Genomic DNA, 13308 nt, shown 5'->3' on the forward strand with positions numbered 1-13308 from the left:
AGTGGTTTTCTGCTACTGCTTTTAGATTCTTTTAAATACTTACAGCATTCTTGCTTTCTCCCTTCACAAAACAGCAATTTAAAAAAATATCCAAAATATGGAAGGAAAAACTGTTCCTCCCTATCCATCCCATCCCATTCCAATGAAGTGACACTGAGAATCTGCTTTTTGATTGGTTGATATAAAAAAATAATTATTTGCTACTTCAAAGGTTTGAATTTATCTATGGTTAGCAAACCATAGATAGATACTTAGTTTGGTTATAAAACTAAATGTCCTTTTGTATTTTGAGTGAAATTGCAAACTTGTCTTTTGGGTCACTGAGTATGTGTGTACTGAGAACTCAATCTCCCTTTGCTGAGTTCAAAGCAAACTTTTCCTGTTAACCTAAGTGAGCCAACAAATAACACTACAAAGTAAATGAGTGGTTACTTGAAATGATGGTCACACCGATATTTTTATGCAGCAAGACCTCAGCACTTGTGCTGCACCATGCCTTATTTATGCACGGCAGACCATGTATATTAAAGTGCAGGAGCTATAGGATCAGATCACCCCCATGTTTATGAACGTGTGTGTTGATGGGAACCACAAGACTCCGTCACACAGGTGTTGATTGTGATCTGAGGATTTTTGTGTTTTCTTTAGCCTTATGGTTTTGTGAAGATGACTGTATTCTAGAGTACAAAATGCTTGTAGGGCTTTGGTCTTCTTGGTAAATTGTCAGTAGGACTTGCAGTTGATTAAAGTTTCAGCCCTCTGGTAGGTGTTTCTAAACCATATTTAGGAGATAACTTGCTCAGGTTGGCTGTATAACCTCCAAAACCGATGCTTTATTGTGATTGCAGGGCAGAGAAATCCTACATATTGATAATTTTGAAACCTGACTTGAGAATTAGACCAGAACAGACTGTGGAATACACTGTCTTTCTTGCAGATAGGGTGGTTTGGCACTTTTTTTCCTTCCAAATAGTTAAGATTTTGTGGCAAATCAAGAGGAGGACATGCCTTTGCTCATTCAATTGATAACAGGGTATATGTTCAAAAAAGCATGTGCATGTAACTTTACTAATGTCGGCATAAAATGCCTTTTAGCTGAGTCATCTTTAACTGCTAGGCTATATGGATACATAATACAAATAGGGAAATTAAATTAATTATTAAAATATGACAAAGAAAATGGAATTATTGAACTCACTCTAAGTGCGAGGTTTGGGAGTGGCAATAATAGCAGCTTTTGTTTTCATCCTGTTAACCATTTCTTGTTTATAGCACTGTGATTGAGTACAGCATCATAAGTGATAATAATAGTTGTCATTAAGCCATTGGTTATTTAAATGTGATACTAAATTCTTAGTTTTATTAAGCCAGTGCATTGTGTTTTAGTAAGCCAGTTCTCCTGCTGCTAAATTCTTACTCTGGCACAGGACAGTGTGGGGTGGAAGGAAGACAGTGGTAACTTCCCAGGGCTTAGCACTGCCCTGGGACTAATACACCAGCTACAGATCATTATATTCTTGTTATCTTTCCCTGCTTTGTCATACCTTCTCCTTTTGACAAGAACGGAGGAAAAGAGTATTTGGCATGGGGAGCAGATCTGCTGGCCTAGTGACAGCTGAAGATCTTCTCAGCTTGATGTGAGTGGGAGAGGGCAATTCCTAGTAGGCTGCTTAGAGCCAGAATGCAATTCCTTTCTGCTTTTGAGAATTAAAAAAACCCAACAGACTAGGCTCAGGAAGTGAGTAGTGCATCCTTTACAATCATACCTATGTAACGCAGTATGTGTTTGTGGCATATTTATTTCAATTTTGTCTGTATTTTCTTTCTATGATGGCAGGTGAAACTGGTTAACATCAGAAATGATGATATAACAGATGGGAATCCCAAATTGACTTTGGGGTTGATATGGACCATAATTTTGCACTTTCAGGTAAGCCTAGTTTTGCTTGACAGTATGTTTTTGGTCATATACTTGCATACAGTTACGATGAACGCATCCGCTTAGACAGGACTCCATAGATTATGTCTCTTCTTTAATGTATATTTGAAGGTTTTGATGATATATCTTATTTTATAATGTAAACTGAACCTCAAGATATTTGCTAATTGCCTGTTTGTGGAGTGAGAGAAAAATAGCTTCAGTTTTGAACATCATTAAAGATGATAGTTGATGTATTCCTTCCAGCTTTTGGACAAACGGGTCTTGTTTTATTCCATAGACTTCTTTTGATGTGTATTAAAATATATTAAGAAGTTTTAAATACTTGTTTTTCTTCAGGATCTGAATTTCTCTGCTGATATGAGTATTTTAGCAAGCAGTGCTTTCAGCCTCTTAGAGCAATTCGTAACACATCAGCATTTGTTTCTAGCCCCAGTGATGGTAGTGCAGGTCACACTAGGTGGCACTCTGGTTGTTGTACACTGGCGGGATTGTGTACAGTATAATGCAGCCTTACAGTGTGTGGTGTTAAATTGCTCCTCAAAATGAGGCTTTCATAATGGCCATGGCTGTGGATGATGTAATTCAGATGACAGATAGTTCCCATTTAGTGACTGCAGCATTGTTAGCGATAAACTCCCTGCACTGTTGGCATTTTAAAAGATCAGAAATGTACACAATCACACAGAAAAAGCATGGTTCACTTAAGAATGTTCCACACTGGATTTATGACTGAAAAAAATTTCTTAAAAATTAAAACCCAGAAAGGATGTTAGGATCTAATGTGCCTTTCTGCAGATCCTAACGAGGAGCAGAAACATGAATAGGGACAGTGGGGCCCTGGTTTAAACAGGGTGCACAGGGTGCACAGCTTAGCCAGTAGCAAAGACTGAGTGCTCCCCTAATTGTGTCAGTCTTTGCTTCCACATAGTTATATGGAGAGAAAAAAGACTGGGTTTAAATATATTTAAGTATGACATACAGAATTAGGCAGTGATTGAATGTTGCTGTATTTTAAGAAATAAAGATTATTAGCAACTTCCTAATAGAAGCTGTTAGTGGAATTTAAGCCTTTACTTGATATATATTTTATCTTTCTGAACCCGATTAATAGGTTTTTGCAGAATTGAAATTGTGTTTCTCTCACTAGCTGAAGCACAGGACATCTGGCACAATTTTGGGTGCTTATAAAAAGTAGTGAAAGTTAGAGCTACTACTTAGTTACAGTTGTAAAAATTAATGAAAAGGAAAAACATTTATATAAAAGAACTAGTTTAGGTGAGCTGGTGTAACAAGGATTTTCTCCTGTAAGGTATCCAACTCCATATGAAATACATTAAAACATTTAGATTGTACCTGAAACACACTTACTTCACTATATCTTGACTACAATAATTGCCAATTAAATGTCTGCAAGTGCAATTCAGATCTTACAGATCTATCAGAATAGACTATTTCAGTTGGAAGGGACATACAATGCCTGACCAATTTAGGGCCGATTAAAAGTTAAAGCGTGTTGCTAAGGGTACTCTCCAAATGCCTCTTAAATACTGACAGGCTTGGGGCACCAACCACCTCTCTAGGAAACCTGTTCTAGTGTCTGACCACCCTCTCAGTAAAGAAATGCTTCCTGATGTCCAGTCTAAACCTCCCCTGGCACAGTTTTGGATCATTGCCAAGCCTCCTGTCACTAGATAACAGGGAGAAGGGCTCAGCACATCCCTCTCCACTCCTCAGGAAACTGTAAAGCAATGAGGTTACTCCTCAGCCTCCCTTACTCCAAACTAGGCACTCAAAGTCCTCAGCCATTCCTTTTAGGACATACCTTCCAGCCCTTTCACCAGCTCTGTTGTTCTCCTCTGGACACATTCAAAGACATTCAAATCCTTTGTAAACTCTGGGGCCCAGACCTGCACACAGTTCACAAGGTGAGGCTGCACCAGTTCTGAGTGCAGTGGGATGATTGCCTTTCCTCTGCTGTGTTTGATGTACACCAGGAAGGGGTTTTTCCTCTTGGTGATGAGTTTTTTAACAAAATAATGTCTTTAAAAAATTGTGAAAAAATAATTTTAAGAATGAGTAGTGGTTCTTGACTAAATATCAGACTTCATTAGTAAATATGAAATAACTGAAGAACAGAATTTTAACAAAAAATATTTTCTGTCTTTTTGCTGTTAATGGCTGCAGTGCCTGCATGACATTTACTGCTATACCACTTCTTCTGAAGAATATGGTAATTTGGTGTCAGTCACTGACACCTGTACATGACGAATTCAGGTTCAGAATGTGAAGTTCAGAAGAATGTGCATACTTAACACCTCACGTATTTTTTTTATCTTCACTTAGATTTCAAATGAGGGAAAAATCTGAACAGAAAAGTCTAACAGCAGAGTCTTCACAAAGACATAAAAGCTTCATGATAATAACTGTGTATTGTTAATGTAGTGTGCATGGATTAATCCTCTAGTTATCGGGAAAGTTGTGATCAGATTCAGTTTGACATTAAGACACCTAAGTCCAGGTGCTTATGGGGAGCTACGTTCTTATGCATTAAGTGTCTAAATTGTCCCTATAATCTGATAATCTGAACCTTGAATAATCTGAGATTTAGTCTATACGTTTAGTATAGCCTAGAGAGTGAGTCAACTAACTAGCTACTAGAGGTTCCTTCTGTTTGACTAAACATAAATGTCTCTGTCGTTGGAGATTTATGAGACAGCCATGCAAGTATGAGAAACATGACATAGGTCTTATGGGAAACCCACTCTCATCTGGGAAGAGACAAAGCAGGCAGGATAAACTACTTCTTAAATTGTGGTAAACATGTTTAGCAGTGGATTTGATGCCTGGAGGGCTAGGCAATACGGTGGGTGAGGTTGGTGGAGCACTTCAGATCACTTGAAGTAGATGCCTAGAGCACTTACGGAGCTATTCATTGTCCAGCATAGGTGCTTAGTGTGTTCTGATGTGACACATCATATCCTGTACCATATGCAGTGGGAAGCAGGTTTCCTTAGGTCTTGTGCTGTGTATGCTATCCCCATGTAGATATCTTAGGTAGTTTTAAGTGTTACAAATGTTCTAGATGGTTAATTGGCTTTCTCCTTATGTCTCTGATTCAGGGTGTGAAACACTGCTGTTCAATTGGTTGATTGTACTAACAAGATCCCCAGGACTTTTGATTTAGTTTCCTAAAGACATTTGAATGATATCTGAGGTGTGCTAGACTATCCAGGATATGCATGAGGGGTTCTCTGATGAGACACCAGACCTGTGAGAGAGCCATGCTCTTCTAGACCTGTAGCTGGAAGCCAACTGGGATATAGGAGGATATCTCAAAGAGTTTCAGAAGCCCATGTTGAGGAAACTAAATCCTGCCCCTAGTGGATAAAATGGTCTCTTCAAAACCTAGCTAGCATGTAAACATGAATATGTAGACACCTGTGCTGGGATGTCTTAACCTGAATTACTCCTTACATTTTTTTTTAGCATTTGCAAAGGTAATTAATTTCTTAGTGAGCGTAAGAAACTGTTTGCTGTGTGATGTTACTGGCTCTGTTGCACATCATTTATGTGTATTCTAATAACACTGCAGTCTGGGAAGTAGTCAAGATGCCAGAGGGGTTTTTTGGCTGTTGTTTGTGGCTTATTGATTCTCTGAGTCATGGTCCTTATCTGGAGGATAATATTTCCTCAAAATAGAAAATTCCTCCGATTACTGGAATGAATTTAGGAATGATTTAGGGGAAAGACATGATGAACAAAAATAAAAGATAATACACATTTGAGGATTATGTTTCTCTTGCATCTGAATTATGTCTAAAGATAGTTATAGCTTTGTGACTTGGTACCCATAATTAGATAAATACAAATGTTGTTCTGAGTTACACTACTGACTTCTGCAGTTACACAAGTCCATAAATTGTACATTCTTCTGTGTCCCAAGTAATTATGTAAAAGATACGGAAAAGATGGTGGTTTATTGAGTTGAGTGTGTTATAAAATAATTTGTCCTGTGGATATTGAAAAAACCCAAGACATGTATGCTGCTAGGATTTAGGCAAGCTTTCAAAGTATGCATTTAATATGCTTGTAATAATATGTGGGTTAGTTTAAAATCAGTTTCATAATGTAGTAAGTGTTGTAAGTTATTTTCCTGGCACCTGTAGAACATGCTAAATCAGATTACAGTATTTTGTATAATCATAAGCTGTAAGTATAAATATCCAAATTAATACTCTAATGGACTCCTTCAACACCCAGTATATTTTCACTGATGACATTGGAGATGACCAACTATAGATTGAAGCAGCATTTGTCCTCAATATGTAACCACAATTTTAGTAAGATTTAATTTTGGTAAAAATTGGTGATAATTTCTTTTCAAAACCACTGCAAGCATTGTTTAACAAATGTTAAATATTTAGAATAATTTTCACTTGGTTGAAAAAAGCATGCCAAACCAATGTGAAACTTTTAACTTCTAGCCACCTAAAATTAGTCCTTTGTAAAGTAAGGCCTTAAAAAAAATTCGGAAGCTTTGAAGTCATGACTTAATAGACTTTTTCTATTTCAGTTTCATCATCATTTTCCAGCTCAGAAACTGCTGTGAAACACGTTTTTCCCCACTCTCTCTAGCTCCTTGGTGTCAGACCTCTTTGCAGGATGGTGCTTTTCAAGGCTCTGCTCAGTGACATTTTTGTCCAGATGTTACAGTACCATCCAGCCCCCTCCAGCCAGATGAGTGCTTTCTTTCCCCACGGCCTCCTTGGGGCACATGTAACCTCTTCACACTTCTCTTGCCAGCCAGAGAATCCTTTTTTTTTTTTTCTGCTGACTCTCCATAAACCTTTGAGAAAAATTTATTCTTGATCAGTCTGCCCCCAAACAGTCTATTCATTTGGTCCAGCATCAGCAGTTAAACTTTTACCAATGTTGGGCAACAAGGTGAGAAGGGTAGATTTGCTTGCAGATGACTTGGCTGAGATAAAGAACAACTACCCAGCCCTTTCTCAAGTTGCTGATACCCCTTTCTGCAGATAGGTTTTCAGAGCCTGCGATGCAGGTAGTAGTTTTGCAGCACTCTTGCATTGGTCATGAAGGTTGTGGCCTTCATGCAGAGTGGCCAGAGGAGGAGGCAGCTCAGCTGTGGTGGCCCATTCCAGTAAATGATGTGCAGATGACGGAGGAATAATGTGATGTTCTGGGACCTGTACACCTTCCTCTGCTTCAGCAGCTCTGCTGTTAAATCCCATGTTAGGTGTCACCATTCAATGGACATGCTGCTTTCTTTCTGAGGTGGCCATGTATAGTTGAGAGATCTGGGTCTGGCCTTCACTCACTGTTCTCCTGGCAACTATTTCTGCTGGCCATAGATGGCTGGTGGCAGCTGACTCTAAATTTTGCCCTGCCTGAGCTGTGTGCCTGCAGACCAAGGATTGAAGTTTAGTCTGCCTTTGCTTTAAAATAACTAGAACAGTTCAAGATTTGATCTTCTCAAAGATTTAAAGGTGGAGCTATGTGGCCAGTTGTCCAGTCTATGACTATAAGTCGTTGTAGGATAAAGCGTATTCCACCTGGGAGCTGCAATTACCCATCATTAGCCATTGCGGAAGCATTCCCCTCCATTCAACATTTGGTTAGAGTATACTCTCATGGTATTTTATTTCTCAACTGAACTCTTAGTTGTCTCTTCTGGAATTCTTCAGCAATTTATTAAAAATACCCAAACGTGCTAACCCTCAAGTAAGAAAACGAGTTCTTGGAATTTCTGAGGCTTATCTGAAACACGGCAAGGGTGAGAAGCATTAAGAGTCCTTAATGCCATAAAACTGCCAAGGATCAAATTCCTCTTTTTGTAAGCCATCTCACTGGATATAAAACCTCTCCTGTTGATGGTTCGGCTGAAAGCTGAAGAGCTCTTTCAGAGTTTGAGGAGTGGTTGCCAGTACAGCTCAAACAGCTCCAATTATAATTGTTCATGCTGGCAAGCCTTTATTTTTTCCCTTGTTCTCTATCTTGTGTACTTTAATTTTCACTTTCTCTTTGGCTTATGTTTATCTCTCTGTCATTCTGCATGTGGCCTTAGGGCTGTGCAACAAAATGCTTGCTGGTTATCTGGTATGCTACTTTAGTACCATGAAATGATATGCCCCATTTATGCTAAATGCTCCATTGCTTTTGCTGTGTTGCATAAACACACAAAAAAAGAGGGTAAAGGGATCTTAGATACAAAGCTACCTGAAATGTGTTCCTAGGAAGCTTTTGGTAAAAGATACCTGGCATGATTTGATTGACAAAGTGGTATAACTTCTCCTTTGCAATAATTGCTAACTATTTGAGACCAGTGGTAAAGTATAAATTAGCAGTGTACAAAGGATGAATAGTCTCATCATTTTTCAGACTAACAAATACAGATATTCAACAACGTTGCCACTATAATGGGTAATGCACCTGTCCTATGTTAAGAACATAATGCATCTCCCAGTCACAGATGTGCTTGACAAGTTACAAATATCCATGGTTAAATGCAAACCCATACAAATCAGCGTGAGCTATTTCATGTCTCAGTGTTAATCTTTTGTTTGCCATGTCTTAATCTTAACCTCTTGTTTGTGATTAAGCAGTCTCTAAGGTCAAATTGCAGACAAGTATTGGTCTAATCCTTTATTCATGTTATACTTCTTAGGGGGTTTTGTGCCAGAAAAAGTTTTTTGCTAATCTCCCCGTAAAACTTTGCAGCATTGGTGGGTATAAGTTTGTATCTTTGGGGATTTTGTTTAAAAAAAAAGAAAAAAAAAGAAAGAAACAGAACAATCCGTGGTAGTATTTGTAACAGCTTTGATCATCTGGATCTTTGGCTTAAACTAGTGCTGAGCTTTTATTCAATTCTAGTCAGGTGTCTAAGACAAAGCCTTTGGTGTGGTCTTTGCTATGTTGTGATGGTTCTCATAGGCTTCAGTGGTAGTGTCTTTTGATGCTTTAAAATATCATCTGTCTATGCTCTAGCAGACAGGTTTTAGAAGAAATTTCAATTTCCCTCTTCTGAGTCTGCAGTGTAATCATGTTACCTCTGTCTCTTTTCTTTGGATATATTGCTTTATAGAATTTCTGTTAGCTGAAAGTGGTCATTTTGTCTTTAGTTACTCACACTTTCATTTATCATCATCTTCCCTTAACATGGAAATTTATTTTGCTTAGGGTTTTTATATAAAAAAACTCACAACTGATAAAAATGTAATTTATCAGTTCTGTTGTCCTTGATCTGTTCAAGAGCACTTTGGTTCAAGTTACTTAAAAAGTTAAAGTGACTATAAAGGTACTATTTGGTTAATGGGGAAAAAAAAGGAATAGCCCCATTCCTTTAAAAGGAATAGCCCCATTCCATTAACAGAAAGAATTGTTAATAGAGAGATGATAGCCTTCTCTGGAACAGCTGGTAAGTATTGTTAAAATGATTATTAAGTCTCAAAAATATATATTTCTTACCTATTTCTAGGAAGATCAAAAGGCACAAATACTACTAATCATCTGTAGAGGTATACTTGGAATGGATTTATTCCTAGCTAATATTTAGAAATGGTTAAATTCTAAGACTACTGTAGTTATACTGGCTATGACCTGTAATGCAGAAGTAAGGCAGGATCGTTGGGAGCACTGGTCTTATAACTAGTGTTTCAGAACTGATTCTTTTATTTTTGCTGTCTCAGTTTTTTTAAAATTCTACTTCAGAATCACCCGATTTTTTGAAAAATTGAATTACCTACTCTTAAGGAAAAGTGTTCAAAATTTAAGGTGTTAATGAAAGAGGATATGCAAGATCAGGGACTTTCTAAATTACTGATTGCATTACAAAATGCGATAGTCAGCTGTAAAATAAAAATATAAATATATGTTTCTTCTGACCTATCTTGAATTAGATTTGATTTGAAATTTTTTACAACAGTCAGTGTGCCACTGAATCTACAGGACTTTGGACATAACAGAGAGTGCTTTAGGAACATTTTCTCTTTGAAAGAAGGTGGTATAATGCTGGCTGTTAAGCAGATGTAAACAGTTTAAAGGAAATACATATTACATCACACTTCATTAAAGCTCAGTTAAATAGTCTAATATAGAAGTCTCGGTGCTCATGTGTATTAATTTAAATATATACTTACTTTGGAAATTTAAATTTTGAAGTATTTTTAAGCAAGTTCTTAACCCCTGTGAAGTTTGTGGAGGGCGAACACTGGCAATGTACTTGTGGTAGGTTGTTTAGATACATTTTCAGTAAGACAGCATGAGGACTTGCAGTCAGTCACTCAAATGCTGGACACTTGTCTTTAACATTTTGCATAATTTTTGCTTTACCAAGATAGTATTTTTTTAATATATTTTAATATTATTATGCTATGATCTCTTTAACCATATCTTATTGTTATTAGACATCTTGTTGTTAAAACAGAAACTATATTTGTGTGAAATGAAATTAGCCTTGGCCTGTTGCACTGCAAAGTCCTGAATATTTACCGATGAGAGAGAAGCAACAGAAGTATACATTTATGTGTAAAAGCCATTTGTTTGTACAAACACAGTGATGTAGTTCACAAAGATTTTTTTTTTTTCAATGTATTTTTCTGTTAATTAAGGGTGGCCACATCAGGACCCGACTCAGGCTCATGTGGAAGTGTGCTTCAAATCAATGAGTCCTCTGGCCTTAGCTGAAAGTCACTTTTCCAAAATAATTTTTCTAAGCTAACTAGAATACAGCTTTTTCATTTTTGGTAAAGGGAGTAAATATCGTAAGTGCATCTGTATATTGAGCATGCTACAAATACAAATTGAGGTAATGAAAGAGTCATAGCATAATGTTTACTTTGAAAAGAAACGTTAGCATTGTGCTTGTACATAACTGCCCATCTGTCACGGTATTCTGTAGTGTTACAGTACAAAATTTTCTAAGCATTACTGTCAAATTTTACCTCAGTGCCCTGAGAGTAGGCAACAGTGAGCAACTGTATTCTTGGAAATTCTTTGGAGACACATCCTGGTTCTTTGCTGTATTATTCATTCTAGATCCTGTTAGTAAAATGTGTTAGTAAAACTTCAGTGGAACTGGCCCCTGGGGATAAAATCTCTGGGTTTCGTTATTGCAATTCCTTTCCAAATAAGCCTGGGAAACTCAATGGTAACACCTGATAATGCCTGGCAAGTCACTTGGCAGTTCTTTCTCAGCATGAGAAATCATACACATCTGCCCTTGTTGATGTGTGCTGGTTTTAGTAGATTTCACATATCCATAACAAAAAGCAGAAGCTTAAAAAGATTTTTTCCAAACAAAGTATGCTGGAGATTAGACTCGCTTGCATTTTCAAAGTGTGTATTTCTACCTAGTTTTAGGCATAGGTGCTTCTTGGCTGTTACATTCAGAGCTACATAGAAATGCCTTACAGGAGCATGGGAGAAGGATAAAGCTCCATTTTTATAAACAGTAATCTTAAGGTCAGTTTTCTAGATAAATGAGCTTTTATGATTTGTTTCTCCTTTATCTGCCAGAAGGTTTAACTCTGTTTCGAAGTTTCAGCCCTGGTACACAGCATCACTGCCCTGAGCAAGCTGTTGTGCTTGTATGATAGCAGTGAAGCAGCAGGTTATTTATAGCTGACAAATCAGTGAAAAATCACATCAGCTGCTATGAAAACTCCACATACAAATAAAAATTTGACCTCCAGCAAGCTGTCAGAGCAATTTCTGATCCTTCAGTTTAATCTTCCCATTTGTGAATCGTTGGATATGCAATAAAAACATATGAAGTTCAAAACAAATCTGCTACCTAAATCCCTGCTATTTACTGTGCTGCTTGCTTTTGGATTTGGAATGTAGCTAATAGTTTCAAAGGTTGCTACATATTTTTCTACTTTATCTTGCTTAAGTTGCTAAGTGAAACGACAAGTTAAAAGGCATGTGAGAAATTTCTATTGCTCATAAATGCTATGTCATCTCTGTGAAAAGCAATCAGCATTACAGCCCAACGCTGAAGCAGTGATGTTTATTTAAGAGGATTGGTGGCCAGAAATAAGCCACAGTGTCTAATCAGACACAGGCCCTGCCTGGGCACCGTGCCACAGAGTTTATTGCGTGTGCATTTCTCATAAGCAAAATGGCTACGTACGGAGGCGGATGGATGTGAAGTCTGGAAGAAATTACAGTGTCAACAGCAGTTCTTAACTTTCTGAGGAGGATTTAAGTGTGTATATATATATATACTGGAATGAATGAGACTGTGCGGCTGTGAGTTACAGAAAGCCAAATGGGGAATGTCTGTGGATGTGTGAGGGCTGAAAAGGAAGAACAGTGTTTAGATCCTGCCAAAGCTCCCTTAAGTCCAGATAAACATTCTCCTGGAAGAAAATATTTCAGAAGAAAAAGGAGAAAGAAATCAACAGAGGAGGGATCAAGTTCAGTGTACGTTAAAGAAAATGAAGAAAAACGACAGTATGAAGTGGAGATTTCAGCAAACATTGAGATTCACCCGAAGGGTGCGGGATTGGCTGATTCCTTCCCCGGGAGAGTGACAGTGGCTGGTAATGCTCTGCCTGTGAGTACAGACCTTTCAGTTGATATTGTTAAAGCAAAAGTTTTACTAGGTGAAGCAAAGAGTGATTCTCTTTGTGGAGAGAGCTTTCGTGGTGATAATCAGAGGCTCACCAAGTATGATGAAACAGAGTCATGGTTAAAGAAACAAGACAAGAGGAATTCAGAGAAACACTGTATAGGGAAAAGGAAATACTCAGAGGATGGCAACAGGACAGAATTAGTATTCCTGAAGAAATCTAGTGGTCTTTGTTATGGAAAAGCAACTACCTTGGATTCTGCTATCCACACTTTAGGCAGACAACATGAAGAAGCTGAGTTAAACATAACTTCTTGCAGGATCACTGAAGATATTTCAGAAAGCAGTAAGTCTGCAAAGTTGCATCACTTTCTTTCCGAAAGCAATACTGATACACTACTTGAACAAAAGAGATTTTATCCTGATGCTGTGCCTTCCCAATTGACAAAAGAAAAGGCATTATTTAGCACTCCGCCAAACAGGAGCAAGGTAAATATTTTGGCACAGTACATTATCTTTGAAAGTTAGCTCAGAATAAGATTTTGAACAATATTTTTTCTATTACAAAAATATCTTCACTTTGCTGTGTATAAACCTTTTACCCATGCTATGATACTACAGCTAGTTGTAGGACAGAACATATCACTTGACCTTTTTCAAAGGCTAATTAATAACTGTACTTTAAGAGCATTGATATATTCTTGTTCTGTTTTTCTGTCTATAGTTTTATCTGTTTCTTAATTTAGGAAAAAGATTTTCATGTTAAAATGTTGCT

General features: G+C 37.5%; 1 protein-coding gene across 30 annotated transcripts in view; it reads left to right on the top strand.

Annotated features, from left to right (window-relative positions):
• The window catches only part of DST (dystonin), a 311288-nt gene that overhangs the window by 116121 nt on the left and 181859 nt on the right, over positions 1 to 13308 (top strand). For 29 of the 30 annotated variants that reach the window (XM_064650251.1, XM_064650255.1, XM_064650253.1 and 26 more), the window contains one exon: positions 1838 to 1930. In XM_064650251.1, the coding sequence (XP_064506321.1) occupies positions 1838 to 1930 (93 nt within the window). Of the gene's footprint in view, positions 1 to 1837; positions 1931 to 12076; positions 12519 to 13308 lie in introns of those variants that run through there. The other variant, XM_064650267.1, reaches the window with a different exon arrangement.

The sequence above is a fragment of the Pseudopipra pipra genome, chromosome 3 (assembly GCF_036250125.1).
Source record: "Pseudopipra pipra isolate bDixPip1 chromosome 3, bDixPip1.hap1, whole genome shotgun sequence".
Taxonomy (NCBI): domain Eukaryota; kingdom Metazoa; phylum Chordata; class Aves; order Passeriformes; family Pipridae; genus Pseudopipra; species Pseudopipra pipra.